Source organism: Lipophrys pholis, assembly GCF_963383615.2.
Source record: "Lipophrys pholis genome assembly, chromosome: 1".
Classification (NCBI taxonomy): Eukaryota; Metazoa; Chordata; class Actinopteri; order Blenniiformes; family Blenniidae; genus Lipophrys; species Lipophrys pholis.
Window position 1 is genome coordinate 29565429 of NC_137635.1, and position 16865 is coordinate 29582293.

Below are 16865 nucleotides of genomic sequence, written 5' to 3' on the forward strand. Positions count from 1 at the left end.
TAGAGACTTAAAAAAAACAAATAACAAACAGACAAAACATTTTTGAATTACCAAAATATATTAACGGGAAAATTTAATGAAAGGGTTTTTACGCAAGTCAAACAAATGTTAGGTAGTTATGACACAGAATGCTTGGATAAGCATTGGGTACAATAAAAACATGGAATTTCAGACAAAAACTTTCATGATATCACAACTTTTAAACACATTTCTTCTCATGTAATTAAAACGTTTTTCTCTCTGAAAAATAAATCATGCAGGGCTCAGAGCGATCACGTGACGTAAGACCGGAAACAGCAAAAGGAAGGGCGGAGGGAGCATGAGGGAAGTGATAGGAGCGTGCAGAGCCACGAAGAAGAGAACAGACCTGAAACTTTACAATACATCTTAACGCATAAGTATTGATCAATACAAATGCCAACGTTGGCTTTTATGCGTCGATAGTTTAGCTCGAGCCGCCCTCCACTACTGTTTGGAGCTTGTTGGACTCTCTCGGCGGTGTCGTCGTGTCTCACAGAGGAAACATTTCATCTCCTGCAGCAACAATGAGTTCAGTTCAGGCTTTGGGAGAGTTTGAACAAACTATCGTCCAGCACGAGGAGGAGGTTGATCGTCAGCACAGATTGTTGGAAACCATCTGGAAACCTCAAATCAAGCTCCACAGAACAGGTATGGAAAAGTGTGAATGTGACTGGTGCAGGATCTCCATTGTTCTGACTGTGTTTGGTTTATCCACCGCACACAGAAGCAGGATTTGTGTCTCTGGAGGGAAACTTGGATTGAACTCAGACTTTGACTTTTTCATCTGTTTTTCAGAATAGTTATTAAAAATTTCTATAGATGTTTTTCCCTTTTCATAGTATTAGCTCACGAGTCATGACAATATAAAGCTGATCTTTTTCCTGTCGTCTTGGTTGAGATCCTTAATGATCCCGTGTGTGTGTGTGTGTGTGTGTGTGTGTGTGTGTGTGTGTGTGTGTGTGTGTGTGTGTGTGTGTGTGTGTGTGTGTGTGTGTGTGTGTGTGTGTGTGTGTGTGTGTGTGTGTGTGTGTGTGTGTGTGTGTGTGTGTGTGTGTGTGTGTGTGTACGTACAGTAGAACATCTGACAAGCGGACCTGGTAAGAGCAGACACCCTGTACTGGGTGGACACGTCACAGTGCGCACGCACATATTTAACTGTTAACGTACCTTAAATGTGTCAAAGGGACCAAACCAGGTACATGCAGAGGCCTTTGTAGGGGCGGGTGTCTGGTGTCAATTTAGTGCAAAACACACAAGCGCATATAAACTGTAATCAGAGTTAGACCACTTTCTGCACCTCACGGTGCCTTTCCGGCGCTCGCTGTCTCTATCATGCGTTTGCTGTGTCACCTGTGATCTCTCCGCATGGTGATGTTGAGGTTTGTCACTTTGGGGGCGGGCCTTGCATAGACGGCCTCGTAATCCCCCCTCCTTTCTGATTGGCCACTTTAAACGTCACTGTTTCCGGGTCAGAGGGCTATCAAGGCTGAGCAAGTAAAGGCTCCTGCAGACTCCCCTAAGAACAAGAAGAAAAGTTCAGCAGTTACGTCAGCAAGCAGGAGAGTTCATACTCCATGAAGAAGCTGTCAAACTCGTGAAGCAACGTTTTAACGTTTCAACTGCAGCTTATTTCTCTCCAATGTTTTCAGAAATACATTTCTCTGAACTGTTTCAGTAATAAAAGAGAGTTTTTGTCTGAGCCGCCATGTTGATCTGGTTTTAACTACAGGAGCTGACAGCTTTGAGTGATGCGTTCAGGTGCATCACGTAAGCTGCCTTCCGACATGTTAACGAGCTGCGTAGAGACGTTTTATACTTAACATGATTAAAATATGACTGATAGTCATTAACGAGCTGGAACGTGCATGCGTAGCACACGGCAGTGCTGAAGTTTCGGCGGTACGGCACCGACGTCGGCCCGGACAGTTCGAACGGCCAAACCAATTTTCTTCGGCCAGAAGGAGCTGGACCAAGAAAATGATGTCATTTTGTTCAGCAAGACCCCGGAGTGCTGAACTTTCTTCTTGTTCTTATGGAGGATGAATCGGCCTTTAGTCTTACATAGTTTTCTCTCAGATTTCATTAGATTTTATAATTGTTTCCCCATAACATCTGTGTCAGTTGGCATTCATATAACATATGTATAAATGTACCTCTGTTGTTTTCACATCTCCAACACGTATCCAATTCCCTCAGTTTGAGTTGAGCCATCTTACAGCGAGTCCAATAGCTTCTATGAATAATCTTGTAGGTTCTCAGTCTAGTCTGGGCCTCCCGTGATGTCTTACACCAGGACCTGCAACTTCCTTCCACTTGTCTTCAGTTATCTCGCCTCCAAGATCGCCTTCTCATGCTCTTCCCCTCACCAGCTGACTGCCCAGAAAAAGCCCCTGTATTGCTGTGCACGATATTATTGGGAGTTTCTTTAGTAAGGATAGAATCCAGCTTCTTAGTTATAGATATTTCCAAAAGTCTTATTTGGCCATCACCTCCCCAAAAGACATAAAATTATTAAGCTCAAAAACATCCTCAATATATATTATCCCCGCCTCGACCCATGTCTTCCAGTAAAGAGTTTTTTTACCCACTTTCAATAACTTGTTCTGCCACAGAGAAAACTTCTTAGTGAAGGAGGATTTTTCTTTTACAATCTGGTGTGATGTTCTCCAAGTTCCCCTCGCAAACTCCAACAGCGGATTCCTAAATGGGATTTCAGCCCCAGTTTGTGAAATAAAAGTGTGAACTGGTAGGAGATTAGTGAGTTCCTTTCAATTAAAACCCATCCTGGAGCTTTATCCTCTGTAATATTTATTTTGGATCGCTGATTGAGAGAGAAGGTATAGTGGGACCAGTCCACCCTTGGCAGACTCAGACCTCCATCTTCTTTAGTGGCACATCATTTAGTTCTATTAAAAAAAGGTCTTTTGCCATAGAAACGTGTCTATTGTCTTATTGAACCTCTTCGGTAGTGAAGGAGGGAAACTAAAAGGTATTAAGTATGTTAAGAAAGTTCCATAATTAATTTGCGGCACAGTTATCATTTTTCAGATGTTTATATTACATCATAAAGAGAAACCTTTTGTAAATTTTGTAAGATACTTTCAATGTTCTGTATCAAGGGAGGAGGTTTCTAGCATTATATTCCTTAGGCCTGGGGTAACTCTGATGCCCAAATACACTATACCTGAGAGAAGCCACTCAATCCTCCAATTTTTACTAATATCAGGTGAGCAAGACCCGGACAAGGTTAATATTTTGGCCTCGACATTTAATAATGAAACAGGGCGATAGCTTCCACACTGCTGTGGGTTCTGACCAGTTTGTGTTTTAGTGTCGTCACAGCAGGATGCATACTTTCCGGCATACTGCCTTTTTGAAGTGCATCTCGAAAGACTACAAGTAGTCTCTGTGCTATATCTAAATATTCCTTATAAAGGTCAGCTGGGAAGCATCATCTGCTGGTGACTTTCCAGCCCTCAGTTGTTTTCCAGCCCTAACTTCTCTACCGCCGTTAGGATGGCTTCTGTCCCAGTTTTTAGACCGCTCATATCAGATGCAATACTTTGCAGCAGCATTTTAATGTTGGCTAATTCTCCAGTCGTTTCTGACTGCGACTCTGAAGTTACCATAGCCGCCATGCTAGCCTCCGCATCGTCGGGTGTCTGTCGGGTTGTTTTTCTTCTCAACCGTACTGTGGAAGGGTTTTCTGAACTGTCTGCATGAGGTTTCGGTAGAGTTAAGCTGTCATACCCCCGTTTCGAGCGTTTATATAATTTAAATAGTTGATAAGACCGGGGTAAGGCAAGTGACTCGTCGGAGAATTCCCAGATGCGGCCATCTTGGGTGTTCGCTCCAGCCTAATTTTCGTTAATCTGGGTTGTTCACAAAAACATAAATCAGTTTTTTCAAGTAATATTAAAACCCTATTAATTCTATAGATCGTCTATCAATTATGTGACCAGGAAACGGTGATGTTTAGAGTGGCCAATCAGGAAGGAGGGTGGATTACGAGGCCGTCTATGCAATGCCCGCCCTCAAAGTGCCATAACTCAACATCACTGCACGCGGAGAGATCACAGAAGTAACAGCGAGCACACAGACTGACAGAAAGCGTGCAGAAAGTAGTGTTAATGTGCGCGATTACAGTTGTATGCGCTTGTTTTTTTGGCACTAAATTGACGCCATATAGGTTCTCCATTTAAAGAAAAGGGTACATACTACCTAGTGTATAACGGGGTGTTGGCCAGTGTCGGACAATTTAATAAATATAAGAGAAGTGGTAGGTATGGAAACCGAAAACAGTTTTAATGGATACATTATATCAAACAAACACATTCAGCAAATATTTTAAGCAAAATGTTTTAATTCAGTACGAATTGAAAGGAGTTCCTTTGATTAGAAGGTTATTCCTGGTTTCACATGTGACTGCTGCTTGGCTGAGGAGGGATTAGGGAGAGATTGTGAATACAAACATTGAGCCTGTGGAACAAACCCACAAGTTGACACTCATGGCTTCAAAATTATATATATAAAAAGGACGTCTCATTATCACTCCATCCCAGGTAGCATGGTAAACTGTTGACACAATGTTATGAGAAGATGAGAGAAGATGAGTGAATATACCGTCTAGAAAAAGTTCATCCTAAACAGTCCTTGTTAATTCAGCAGCTAAAGATTCTCATCAAGCAATAACAGAACGACTGTAGGAGGTTTATGACCTTTGAATGGAAGTTTTCAGTTTCACTGCTTGAGTCCAGGATTTTTCTAAAACTGGAACTGTAGAAGTAATGTAACTTTTATTTTGTACTTTTTTGTCCCTCCAGAGCTCCAACTGCACTGTGACTGTAGGGAGGAACAGCTCTATAAACCGGAAACAAACTCCAATCTAGAGCAGGAAGAACCAGACCCAGAACCTCCACACATCAAAGAAGAACCAGAAGAACCAGAACCTCCACAGATCAAAAAGGAGCCAGAAGAACCAGAACCTCCACAGATCAAAGAGGAACCGGAACCTGCACAGATCAAAGAGGAACCAGAAGAACCGGAAACTCCACAGATCAAAGAGGAATTAGAAGATCCGGAACCTCCACAGATTAAACAGGAACCCGAAGAACCGGAACCTCCACAGATCAAAGAGGAACTAGAAGAACCAGAACCTCCACAGATCAAAGAGGAACCAGAAGAACCAGAGCCTCCACAGATCAAAGAGCAACCAGAAGAACCAGAACCTCCACAGATTAAGGAGCGCCTGGCTGGTACCAAGTTCCTACTTGTTACCAGCTTGGAGGGAAAGCGGCTTATACTGAAGTTAACAACTCTCAATGATAAGAAAAGTGGTGAAATCTTTGTTAAAAGTTACACCGGACAGGATGGTTTGTTAGTGCATAAGAGAACTCACACAGGTGAGAAGCCATATTCTTGTGAAACATGTGGCAAAAGATTCAGTCGACAGAGTCATTTGATTTGTCACACGAGAACTCACACAGGTGAGAAGCCGTATTCTTGTGAAACATGTGGTAAATGTTTCATTTGTCATAGTAATTTGATGAAACACAAGAAGACTCACACAGGTGAGAAGCCGTATTCTTGTGAAACATGTGGTAAATGTTTCATTCGCCAGCGTGATTTGATGTGTCACAACAGAACTCACACAGGTGAGAAGCCATATTCGTGTGACACATGTGGGAAGTGTTTCTGTTCACAAAGTAATTTGCTGCGCCACTTGAGGATTCACACAGGTGAGAAGCCATATTCTTGTGAAACATGTGGAAAAAGTTTCATTCAACACAATGATTTGATGTGTCACAAGAGAACTCACACAGGTGAGAAGCCGTATTCTTGTCAAACATGTGGGAAAAGTTTCAGTCGACATAATGATTTCATGTGTCACAACAGAACTCACACAGGCGAGAAGCCGTATTCTTGTCAAACATGTGGGACACGTTTCAGTACTCGTAGTAAATTGCGGTGGCATATTAAAACTCACAAAGAGATGAAATCATGAAAGACTCTGGGAGATGTGTGAATGTATTTCACTTATAAAGCGCTTTTCCAAAACATAAAGGCCGATTCATCCTCCATAAGAACAAGAAGAAAGTTTGGCACTTCAGAGTCTTGCCCAACTAAATGATGTCATGTTCTTCAGCCAGCTCCCTCTGGCCAGAGACTTTTTGTTCAGCAGTACAAACCGTCTGGGTTGAAGTCTCTCAGTGCCGCTCTGCCGTGTGCTGCTCATGTACGTTCCAGCTTGGTAATGACTATCAGTCATATTTTAATAATGTTTAGCATGTAGCCTCGCTACTGTGTGAACCCTGAAATGTTGCACATAGCGTAGCTGAAGTTACGTGATGCACCTGAACGCATCACTCAGGACTGTCAGTTCCTGCAGTTAAAACCAGACCAACATCACGTCCTGGACACAAACTTTCTCTTTTATTACTGAAACAGTTCAGAGAAATGTATTTCTGAAAACATTTGAAGTGAGAAATAAGCTGCAGTTGAAAAGTTAAAACGTTGTTTTCCAGAACTGTCTGCTGTGAGGGGGCGTGGCCTGAAAGTTCGACAGCTTCTTCTCGGAGTATGAACTCTCCTGCTGAACAAGCATTCTTTTCAGCAGCTGGCTGACGTCACCGCTGAACTTTTCTTCTTGTTCTTATGGGAGTATGCAGAGGCCTTTAGCAGTCCCCAAAGTGCTTTACACTGTTAATCACATTCACCCATTCATTCACACACCAATGGAGGTGGCCACCATGCAAGGCACGGGTGAATCAGGTCCTTTAAAAACAAAGACGTACGTGAGGATAAAAGTTAACTAAAAAGTTTACAGTCAAAGCTTAAAAGCGTGATAGGTCTCCAATTTCTTAGGTCAGTCTTGTCTTTGTCCTTATGAAGGAGAGTCACTATCCCTACTTTAAAACTGTCTGGAAGTTGGTCATGTTTATCAAAGTCTTTATAAACGGTGAGCAGGTCAGGTGCGAAAATGTCCCAAAAGGTCAAATAAAATTCAAAAGTAAGTCCGTCTTGTCCAGGTAACTTGCCTTTTTTAAAACTATTTACACATTTATTCAACCCTAAAGATGTAAAATCTTGGGTTAAAAGCACACTGTTGTCAACCATTTTTTAAAAATAAAATTTAAGACTTCTGCCATCGCATCAATATTTACAGGTTTATTTTGGTAGAGATTTCCATAATAATGTTCTACTACCTCCTTCATTTCTTCAGTCGAGTTAATTGTGGATCCATCTTTTTTCCTCATTTTTGTTAGGGTTCCACCTTTATTTATAATTTTCTTGAAGTATCTCGTACATTTTTCCCCTTCCTCCAGTTCTCTTTCTCTACTTCTTAAAATGATGACTTTACTTTTGATTGCTGCTAAAACTGACATTTCCTTTTTGATTTGTTTAATTTCGTCACTAAAATCCAAACCATATTGTGTTAGTTTAAAATATCACTTGTCTTTTTTGCAGTCCCATCATGCGTCTGTTTTCTTTAGCTTTTTGATTTTTGCCAACTTGTTTAAAAAAGGTCTGTGTCTTTCCCTTCACCATTTCCCTTCACTGTGCCTGTGAATCGTACATGTCTTGAAGGGTCTGCCACTCCCTGTACTGCTCCCTGTACTGTTCCCTGTACTGGCTGACAACATTGCTGTCCTCCAGCAGGGAGCAGTTGAGCTTCCACAGACCTCTTCCTACAGTCACACCAGAGGACAGTGAAAGGGTGCAGGACAGAATGAGGTGATCAGAGAAGAAAACAGGTTAATGTAGCATCGGTTGGTGGGCAGTCTCGTGTAAAAAGGTAGTCTATGCGAGAGGCTCTGGTGCTGTCACTACTGAACCAAGTGAAGCCCTCCTCTCTGGGATGCATGGTTTTAAAACAGTCTTGTAGTTTAAAATCCCTGCATAGATTCTGCAATTAAACCGATGTCTTGTCGACTTTAAGATCCTCACCTACTCCTCTCCTATCTTTTCTAGTAAAATACAATTAAAATCACCTCCTAAAATTAGTGGCACTCGTCCTAGCATGTGGGACTGCAAGTCCTCTAAAAGGTCATACCTATCATTTTTCTCATTAAAACCATAAATATTCAAGAGCTTAAAATCCTGGCCCATAAAAGTCAAATGTAGTAAAAGTGCCCTACTGTCTCACCACAGTGCTGCCCTTCACCATGATCCGGAGGTTATTTTTTAAAATGGCCACTCCATCATTTTTATTACTGTTGGAGCCACTCCATATTGACGGGAGTGGCCACATCTCCTCCCACTGTTTGTAAGAATTTAAAAACGGTATAGCACACTCTTGTAATAAAAGCACATCCGACTTAAATTAACTTAAAAAGGATAAAACACTCTGGGCTCTAACTCTCAACTTCACACTTCTCACATTGATGGTAGAGAAGGTGAGGGTCATGAGTATGGTTAAAAACAACTGGTAGGACATTTTTAAAAGACTACAAAGTTTGCACTATAAAATCAGTTAAAAACAGTGACTAAGTTATCACTTGTGAACTGAGCTCTTCCTTCACTTCCATAGGTGAGGTGTGAAGCGTTTGAGCTCTGTTCCCCGTTCGGGCTCTGGGAGTTGGTCCAGATGCCGGGGGGTGTAGCGGCTTCTTTCTCAGCTGATTCCTGTACTAGCCGCCAGAGATTAATTTTGGGTCTTGTTGATTGAATGACGCACTTTTAGTTTGGTTTCCATTTGTGTTGAACTGCACAGATGCTGACAAAAGGTCCCTGGTTGATGATAAATCTTAAAGAAGCACATTTCATTATTATTTCTAACAATGCTGCTTTTTGTGTTTTGGAAAATGTAACGTTAAAAATCTTGTATGAGCAGATGTGAAGTTTGAAGAAATGGAAATAAAATGTTGACATGAATCCAATGGATTTTGTTATTCAGTGTTTTTATTTAACATGAATGAGTCGTAATTTCATTTTTTCACTCTTTTTACACTACGTAGGAAAAACTACTGTTTACATGCAACATGTGCTGAATTACATATGAAAGTAAAACATTTCAGTGGAAACATGCAATGATTTCCTCATCTGAAATAATTATTCAAATATAAATTATAATTTATTATTAATTTACTATTGCAACAACACATCAGTAGGGTAAAACTAACCTGCCTCACTACGGTCAAAACCCAGCTCACGTTCCCTATTAGTGGGTGAACAATCAAACGCTTGGTGAATTCTGCTTCACAATGATAGGAAGAGATGACATCACTATGAACGCTTGGCCGCCACAAGCCAGTTCTCCCTGTGGGAACTTTTCTGACACCTTCTGCTTAAAACCCCAAAAGTCAGAAGGATAAAATGGAAATACTGACGTGCAGTTCCTCTTAAATCCAGTAGGTGTCAGTATGAAGCAGCATTGGAGACATGGGGAGCAGGTGAAGTGGAAGGTATGGGAGTATGCTCCATAGGAAAGGAGTGTTTGACGTACACGGCCAGTATTGCAGATACTTTTTACTTCACAAACATTTTTTTGCTTCACTTTTTGCTTCAAGATTTCCAAAAGGGGAACCTTTCTACCGAGGTTTTGTTTGCTTACTTGCTGACTGAAGACATGTATAACTTATCTTCCTTTAACAAACGCTAAGCAAACCAAAAGCTGTCGTTTTAAATGAGAAATTAGCCCTGAGCTCAAGAAAGGATAAATATATGCTTTTCTGTAGAAGTCTTTCTGGACCAGATGCTAAGAACTCACTAGAAAACTATTTAATACTCCTCCCTTGAACACAGAATAAGGCCCTGTTAACATAACAAGTGTGATCCTTTAGTTCATTCAACATTCATGTTGGGCCGCTAGAGGCTGCTATTTTTGTTCTAATGAAATGACACACATTCACAGATAAGTATGGTTTCCCCCCTTGTACACGGCAATGGAGTCCAAGCATTTCTGAAATCTTCAACTTTGGAAGTGTTGGGATTTACTTATTGGTTGTCAACCTGGGGGGTCGTAAAACTGGCTTGCTCCCCTGCTGTTTTATGGCCTGTTCACTGTCCCTGGTGATTCTCCTCAGTCAGAGAAACTTCTGGAGGAGTTCACTGAGTTCACTTCGGTGCTCGGTTTTGTGCCATTGAGAACCTGTTCGAGGTTAACCTGGCAAGCGCTGGTGAGGGTTTTGGTTGTGACAATGAGGAGAGCGGTGTCATGCAAGTCGTCACTGGTGAGGGACGACGGCAGGTTGTCAATGACAGGCACCATCAGTTCAAGGTTGTGAAATGAACTCTCAGTTAACATCTCTAATGGTGGAAATGCGGTCACTTTAATCTGACCGTGTGTCAGATTTTGGACCCGCGGGTTGGCTGAACGATTGTTCAGCTCAAGAAGAGATGTGTCACAGATCGTCTGGTCGAGATCCGGACTATGAGGCGAGGAGGCGCGTGAACCAGGGACCTTGGTTAAGGTCTGAAGTGACTCTGCTGAAAGTGGGCGGTGGCTCGGAACTTTGAGCAGGAGGGCGTTGGTGACAGATTTCTCTGACCAGGGCACCAAAGGTGCCTCAGGAACCGTGGTTCCATTCATGTGTGCACCCCCCACAATGTGGTGGGCGTACAAAGAAGTACTCATGGACAAAGAAGTACTCATGGACAAAGAAGAACTCAAGTCCTTCAGTGAAACGAGTAAAGAGTGGTGTGCTTTAAATGGGTCTTGGCTCGTCACCTGCAGCGGTTGCTGGCTGTCAGGGAGCTTGGAACTGGATCGGTGCGGGTTGGACTTTGGAAGAGACCCAAGTATTGGTAAGGAACCTCTGGACTGGATGGCAGCGACTCTGCTGTTGGAAGCTGGGTGGCCTGGTTCTGGGCCAAAGGGAGTCGGGCTGGTGACTTGGGACCTAAGGCGCCGTTGGTGGCAGTCAATCAGCGCAGCCAGTCGGTTCAGGAGGTCCTGAACAATAAGCAGTTCCTCTGTGTTCAGAGAAGTGACGTAGATGGGATGCGTCACTGACATGTCCTGGAAAGCGACGTCGACCCAGACACGTTTAGTGATGGGTGACTCATCCTGAGTGAAGCTTCTGATGTTCATGCTGCACTCTTCCACCTGAAGTGGCTTTCCTAGGTCACGCATGGTTCTAGCAACCTGTGTGAAGGTGGCTGTACACATGACGGTGATTTCTGACCCAGAATCAAGCACGGCGAGGGTGTCGACACCCCCTACCACCACTGAAGTGTATAAGCGGTTGGCATAGCCATCGCTCACAAGATTACCCAAGAATGTCAAAGGGGGCCTCTCTGTTGGTTCTGGGGGCCTCTTTGACTTCCTGGATCTCCTCCTTACAAAGTGGACTTTGTGTGCGGAGGGGAGGGGCATCCGGCCTAGTCATGCAGTCAGGGGCTGGGAGTCCGTTTCCTCTGAGGAGCCGGGTCCCTTCTGACCAGGCGGGATCAGTTCCTGCACCACCTCTTTGATGCCAGTTTTAATCCACTGTGGGACGTCTGCGTCCCAGTGGTTTCTGGTCTGACCTCGGCCTCGGTTGTTAGACTCACCTCTCGGTTGGGAGTGGTGCGGTCTTGGCCTGCTTGATCTCTTACCTCTGTGTGGTTGTCCACCTCATTGTAGAGGTTGTGGACATCTAACGGGCCCCCCATCCGCAGCAGATGCGGGGGAGGGGACCTCGTGACCTACAGGTGCCGGGTTCGTGTTTCTAGTCGCCTGCGTTCTCAGGATCCCAGCGTCACCATTATGGTTTTCACCTGAACGGTGGCGCAGCTCCCACACCATCTGCGCGTGTTTGCGGAGATCTTTCATGGTGAGGTTTGTGGTCCTGCAGAAAAGGGCGACATTGAACCGCACACTGTCATGGTGGTTGTTAACGAAGAGGGACTTGAAAGTCTGGTCTTCGTCCAACCCCGGTGCATTGCGGCCTTGGAAGTAGGCGGCCCTTAGGCGCCTGTAATACTCTCTGGGAGGCTCCGCCCCCTTCTGAGTGATTGCAAGTGCACCAAAAGTTGCAGAGGCAGGATCAGTGTACAGAGAATACTCTTCCCTAAATGCATGACAGAGGGCTGAGTAATGGTCTCTGATGGCAGGTGGGAGGGATTCCATGTAAACATGGACGCTCCTGGATGTCGTCTTCCAGAGAAGCTTCAGCTTCTCTCGTGACGAAGGATGAGGCAGGTCGAGGAGGCAGTGTTCAACCTCCCGGAGGTAGTCCTCTATACTAACATCTGGGTTGTTCGGGTCGAACTACTCTATGTCCTCTGTAAGGGACTCAAGTTGGCGGGTCCGAAGACCATGTTCCCTTGGGGGACCAGAATGGTCCGAGTCATCTGAGCTGGACCCCCCTGGTTCTCTCAGGCGGAGAGAGTGAGGGCCGCGATGACCATGAGGGTCTCCAGTGAGTGGAGGACCAAAGCTGATAGCACTGTCAGGTGCTGGAAAATAACTCAATCCTCTCTCCTGAAAAGGAGTGAAAGAGCTCTGGGAACGCATTGTGGTGCAGCTGAGCACTGATGGATGTGTGTCATAGCACACCGGGACCCTGTGGTCCACAAAGTGAAAAGCTGGAGGGACTGGGTGTCGGTTCAGTGGGATGCAGTCAATTCCCACAACAATGGGCCCCCCTGGCTGTGTGTCAAGCCCCCCCCTCGCCATGGCTGTGACCCAGTAGCTTCCGTGTACGGAGCCTGGTCGTCCCTGGTCTGGACCTCCTGTCGCAGGCGGGAGTTCTCCAGCTTCAGCTGGGCATTGTTAATCCTCAGCTGCGAACTGTAAAGTTGCAGCTGGGAGAGCTGCTCCTGGGTTTCAAGAGCTTGCAGCTCGGCCTTGCGCTGGTAGAGCAGTGCAATGTGGGCTAACACATCCGGAATGGTGAGCTCTACCTGACCAACCGGGTTCCTCACATAGCTTAACAGCTGCCTGATCTTTGCTTCACAGGTCTCTGAGCTGTAGCTGTTGAGGTTTCTTCTCTCCTCTGTGGAGAGGCATAGGAGACCAGCGACCACAGTCTGCAGGGCTGGGTCATGTGGCTCCCGAGGAGTCTCTGCTCCGAGCACACAGTGTCTCTGACTACTCGTAGGAGTCACGTGAAAGCTGTGTTTTGAAAAGTGCCAAAATGTTGTTAATGCACAGGTGATGGTTACACCTGTGGCTTACAACTCTATAGGTTGCTGCTGATGCACAGGTGAGCTGAACCTGTGACTTATACACCTATAGTCAATGCTAATTGCTCTAGCTGTAACCTCTCAAGTTAACAGGGTGTTTTAGCACCTTGGGTGAGCAATAGCTGTGTTAGTGTACTTTTAACTCTACGCCAGAAACAAAACAAGCATGAAAATGCAAGAAAAAGGCTCTAACCACTTCACAAACACAAGTGACTTTGCTTAGCAGTGCTGTAACGTGTTCTTCGAAAACTAAGTTCTGCCAGAAACAAAGTTATCGGTTGGACAACTAAAAAGACAATTCTGGATAAATTATGCAGATATTGTGACAATACTGGTTTTAAAACAGCCTCACATGGGCGGCTTTCAGTTGTGCAGTCCTCGGGGGGAACCATTAGCAGTGCAGTCCACCCACGGGGCACCATTATGTTGGGATTTATGGTTGGTTATTAGCATTAAATTACTGTAAGTAATAGATTACTGAAACTAATAAATCACTGGAAGTAATTTATGAAAAATTTAAATTATTAATGGATGTAAACGGTCATTTACTCATTAACAACTCCTAAAGTAATTGAGTAATTACTTAAAAATGAATAAATTATCAAAAATTATTTATTAATAAAAAAAATATTAATTTGCATACATTTGTTATTTATGTATTAATAATAAATCGGGGCACCACCAGATAAACTGGAAATAGCTAATACCAGTCTCGTTTGTAAAAGTTTATTTAAGTTTTTAAGTAAAATGGAAGGTGTGAGATCCGAGCACAGACTGTTACAAACCAGTGAATTGTCAACAATAAGTACACAATAATCACCAAGAAGCGTTCAATTCAGCTAACAGGCGTTTATTAATAAAAATTTATTAATTCATAAATAATTCTGAAATCATTTCATAAATCAACACATTCAAATAGCAAACGACATCTAACACGGAGATCTAATCTATTAAACAGCAAACACTATGTACAAAGTGTGTGTGTGTGTGTGTGTGTGTGTGTGTGTGTGTGTGTGTGTGTGTGTGTGTGTGTGTGTGTGTGTGTGTGTGTGTGTGTGTGTGTGTGTGTGTGTGTGTGTGTGTGTGTGTGTGTGTGTGGGCTGGAGTGATGAGTGTGAGAGGGCTTGCACTGGCTCTGGTCTCCAGAATTCCCCAAAAAAGAAAAAAAATAGAGGAAAGATGTCGTCCAAACTGGGTCCTGCTCGTGCAGCGGGCTGGGGTTGATGTTTCTTTTGTTCCCACTTGATGCTCTATACCATCCTGAGGAAAGCAGAGACTTGTGTCTCCCTCGATGGTCAGATTGAGAAGCAGAGAGATTTGGTAGGAAGCGAGTCTCACCAAGTTTAATTTTGGACCCCTGTGGTGTTTGGGTCGGGTTCGATCATCCTCATTGGTGGCCAACCTGGGGGGTTGGGAACTTCCGGGGTCTTCTGGCTCGCTCCCCTGCTGTTTTATGGCCTGTTCATTGTCACAGAAAATGCTTGGAGGAGTTCACTGGAATCTTCAGCCCAACAAATACAATATTATTATGAATGCTATCCCTGCTGGAGTAGTTATGTTATTTAAAAGTACTGCCGGACAAAACCCAACAATCTTAACCTTCAATCCAACTAAGTTAGGAATTGGTCAAATTTGTTTCTCATCAGCACATAATAATAATAATAATAATAATAATAATAATAATAATAATAATAATAATAATAATAATAATAATAATAATAATAATAATAATCATCGCCGGATACCCTCATTATTTCAAAAGATGTTGTCTCAATTCCATATGTGGAATCTCACTGGAACAACTTTATCTGTGACCTCAACTGGAAAAGGATTTGGAATCTGACAGCTTGATATGTGATTAATAATAAAGTAAAAGAAGTATCTTTCAAAATAATCCACAAAAATTTATCCATCACCTGCTTTCTTGCAAAGATTCAAAAAAGACATGGATATAAATTGCTCGTTCTGTGAAGAACTCCCTGAAACTACATCTCATCTGTTCTGGTCCTGCCCTTCTCTACCAAGTGATGGAAGATATCTGCTCTCTGATCTCCACCTGCTTGGAACCAAACTTCTCCCTTTGCCTTGAACACGTATTATTTGGCTTCATTGACTTTCCTTCAGTTAGAAAAAAACCCAATTCTATATCATTAAACTTATTATACTTCTAGCCAAATGGCATATTCACAAATATCAATATAATAACTGAAAACCACTGTTCTGTGTGTTGGTAAATGAGGCCAAGCGATATATGAAAATTATCAAACAATCAAAAAATAAGAAAGCTGTGAAGAATTTTTGACCTATGTACTTTCTTTAATGTTTTTGTTTGATACTGAGTTGTTGTCTCTGTACATTTATTGACCCCTGTTATACAGTACTGTTTATGCTTTACTAACTGTTTTTATTGTCTAATTAAAAAAAGAAAGAAAGAAAAAACAAAGTGAAAGGCTGCTTTCTTTGGGTTTTTGCACAACAAGGTTCACAATTCACAAGACTGCAAATAAATGTACACGTACTCCGCAGTCTTGAATCCTCCTTTATAATTAACAGCAGTCACTCATTTGATGACATAAACCATCAAAAGCTTTTAAACTGGCAGTGGTGAGATTTGAAACCACGCCTCCTGAGAGACTGGAGCCTAAATCCAGCGCCTTAGACCGGTGATTTTCAACCTTTTTTGAGCACATTTTTTACATTTACAAAATCCTGGGGCACACCACCAACCAAAATGACACTCTAACACAGTACATATGATACACATAGTTAATAATATAGTTTCTAAATGTATTTATACTCACTTAGTGTGAAACCTGGGCCTGTTTCGATGAACACAAAATGGATATCCTGGCAGGAATGGTAGAAAGACACACACGAAGCTCTTCCTCAACAGCTCTCAGTCTCTCTCTGTTTTTAGTTTTTATCGCAGTCAAGCTTGAGAAGCTAGGCTCACATAGATATGTGGTTGAAAACGGCAGCAATGTCAAAATAGCTTTGTTGGCCAGAATGGGGAACTCCTTGGCAACAGATAACCAAAAACTGTCCAAAGGAAGATCAGCAAAGTTTAGCTTTAAACCACCATCTTGTTTCAGTTCAATGAGTTCCTCTTGCTCCTTTAAAGTCATGTCCTTTCCAGCAACGGATGCTGAGCTGTACGGGTCCCTAACCCAGTCAAGGCTGAAGGCTGAAGAGAAATAAAATGACAACTTCTCCTCAAGAGTTTTCAAATGTGTGCCAATCACCTGGCACATTGCAGCAGTGTTGCCATCATGCAGTTTCTCGGTGAGTGGGAACATCTCAAGGTTGCCATGCTGCACATGTTGTTGCCAGAGCTGCACCTTTAAACGGAATCCATTCATTTTACCAGTGCTTGTAAGCAGGTTTTCATTTCGGCCTTGCATCCGTGTGTTCAGTTGATTCAGATGATGAAATATATCAGCCAGGTATGCCAGCTTTGCACACCACTCATTACTTGCAAGCAGCTTTGAGTAATCAGACCTCTCATTTGTCAGAAATACTTTAAGTTCCTCTCGCAGCTCATACACACGGGCCAGCACTTTGCCACGTGACAGCCACCGGACCTCCGTGTGGAGCAATAAGGCTTTATGTTCCGCTCCCATTTCCTCACACAAAGATGCAAATAAGCGCCATTTCAAAGGTCGCGTCTTCACAAAGTTCACTACGCGCACAACATCATCCAACACAGGAGCTAGATCTGCTGGTACGGTCTTTGC

The 16865-nt window shown here is 43.2% G+C and overlaps 1 protein-coding gene across 1 annotated transcript; it reads left to right on the forward strand.

The window, feature by feature from the left end:
* Positions 1 to 313: 313 nt before the first annotated feature.
* Positions 314 to 8887, forward strand: LOC308116294 (uncharacterized protein). The gene is made up of 2 exons (XM_080474398.1): positions 314 to 669; positions 4845 to 8887. Exons 1-2 carry the CDS (start codon positions 546 to 548, stop codon positions 6023 to 6025), a joined length of 1305 nt encoding a protein of 434 aa, XP_080330524.1. The 5' UTR covers positions 314 to 545; the 3' UTR covers positions 6026 to 8887.
* The last annotated feature ends 7978 nt before the right edge of the window (positions 8888 to 16865 follow it).

Excerpts from the sequence above, each read along its gene's own strand:
- LOC308116294 (XM_080474398.1), top strand. The coding sequence starts at position 546 with ATGAGTTCAGTTCAGGCTTTGGGAGAGTTTGAACAAACTATCGTCCAG. Across the intron at positions 670-4,844 it reads AATCAAGCTCCACAGAACAG|AGCTCCAACTGCACTGTGAC; the intron begins GTATGGAAAAGT and ends TTGTCCCTCCAG.